The sequence below is a fragment of the Carcharodon carcharias genome (genome assembly GCF_017639515.1).
Source record: "Carcharodon carcharias isolate sCarCar2 chromosome 38 unlocalized genomic scaffold, sCarCar2.pri SUPER_38_unloc_3, whole genome shotgun sequence".
In the NCBI taxonomy this organism is placed as follows: Eukaryota; Metazoa; Chordata; class Chondrichthyes; order Lamniformes; family Lamnidae; genus Carcharodon; species Carcharodon carcharias.
This window is the reverse complement of record NW_024470797.1, coordinates 230,001-231,544: the sequence shown is the minus strand read 5'-3', so window position 1 is coordinate 231,544 and position 1,544 is coordinate 230,001. Positions and strand designations below refer to the sequence as shown.

The following is a 1,544-nucleotide window of genomic DNA, read 5'->3' as shown; positions in this document are numbered from 1 at the left end:
CAATCATCAGCGAACATCCCCACTTCTGACCTTATGATGGAAGGAAGGTCATTGATGAAGCAGCTGAAGATGGTTGGACTGAGGACACTAACCCTGAGGAGCTCCTGCAGTGATGTCCTGGAGCTGAGATGACTGACCTCCGACAACCACAACCATCTCTTTTTGTGCTCGGTATGACTCCAACCAGCGGAGAGTTTTCCCCCTGATTCCCACTGACCCCAATTTCGCTGGGGCTCCTTGATGCCACAAACTTGGTCAACTGCGGCCTTGATGTTAAGGGCAGTCACCCTCGCCTCTCTTGTCTTTGCGCACATCCACCCATTTGGAGTGCGCATCCAGAATTAACAAGAACGTGCTGCCAAGAATGGTTCAGCCTAATCGCCATGTCTTCGAACCCAGGGTTGACCAGGTTGACCAAGTTTTCAGTGTCTCCATCCAGGCGCGGGGCCAATGTACATCGCTCTGCGCCAGCACTTTCGCGCTGGACAGACCCCGGCGGGCACTGGAGAGTCCCGTCAAGAGCAGCCCCCTGCCTGGCCAGAGGGGTCACAACCTTTGACCCCCCCACCCCACCCACCCTCCCCCACCCCATACCAATAAAGCCCCACCTTGGCAACTCAGGTCTTCCTGACTTGGGACGGTCTCAAATCTTCGGAGAGAGGCAGCTTAGGCCAGGCCTTTGAGGCCAACGTCTCCGGCCTTCGATAACGTGGGATCTCTGCCCCCTCCCAGTTCCCAATTTGCTCTCCACACCCCAGGCGAAGGATGGGAGGAACTCAGGGACAAGGCTAAATCCCGGAGGGAAACGGGAGAACGCACGATACTGGCAGAGAGCAGGGGAGGTCTGAGCGTGTCCCCGATTGCATCGTGTAGGCTCGGAGGCTACATAAATGTAGACTCGTGCCCGGTTAAGGTCGGAGCCCAGCGCTGTCCTCTCGCTGATGACGATGGGGGAATCGGGCTTGTCCTCGCTGAGTAAACCCATTCATGGTCTGTGGGTCCGACAACGATGGCGAAATATCGAATGTGCAGCTACCGGTCTTCACTCCGAGCCCCACCGATAATCCCGCCCCTACCCCCCCAACCCTTTCCCAATTCTGGGAATTGCCCCCTCTCGGCTGTCCGGAGGGTACTCGAGACACGGCCCAAGCGGCCCTTTCTGAACCATCCTCCTTTCTAATGGGATAGCACAGCCCCCACTCCGTAGGGAAGGGGGATCACGGAGGGGGCGGTGGTGGGGGGGTGGGTAAAGCCAGCTCCTCTCGCAGGGTCATGGGGCACCAACACGCAGAACGAGAGCAGAAAGGCCTCTGCTTTCACCGAGGCCTCTCCCTGTTGTGCCCCCCCCCTCTAAAGGCCAAGGATGGTTCGTATCTTAGCAACGAGCGGATCAGAGCCAACGCTGTTGGAGGGTTGGGTAAGAGGCAGGTACTATGGTTGATCAAACCCGGGGTGAGGGGGGACTTGAGTTCGGTGATGTTGGGTGGCGAGGGTACATCTTTACTTGCCCGAATTTTATCTTCTCCCAGGTGCAATCCCATGGT

At 57.6% G+C, this 1,544-nt stretch overlaps 1 protein-coding gene across 1 annotated transcript in view; it reads left to right on the top strand.

Moving 5' to 3' along the window:
• Nucleotides 1-1,363: 1,363 nt before the first annotated feature.
• Nucleotides 1,364-1,544, top strand: part of LOC121274819 (perforin-1-like) — a 14,948-nt gene continuing 14,767 nt past the window's right edge. Inside the window, exon 1 of the mRNA XM_041182182.1 lies at nucleotides 1,364-1,417. Within this exon, the coding sequence (XP_041038116.1) occupies nucleotides 1,364-1,417 (54 nt within the window). The remainder of the gene's footprint in view (nucleotides 1,418-1,544) is intronic.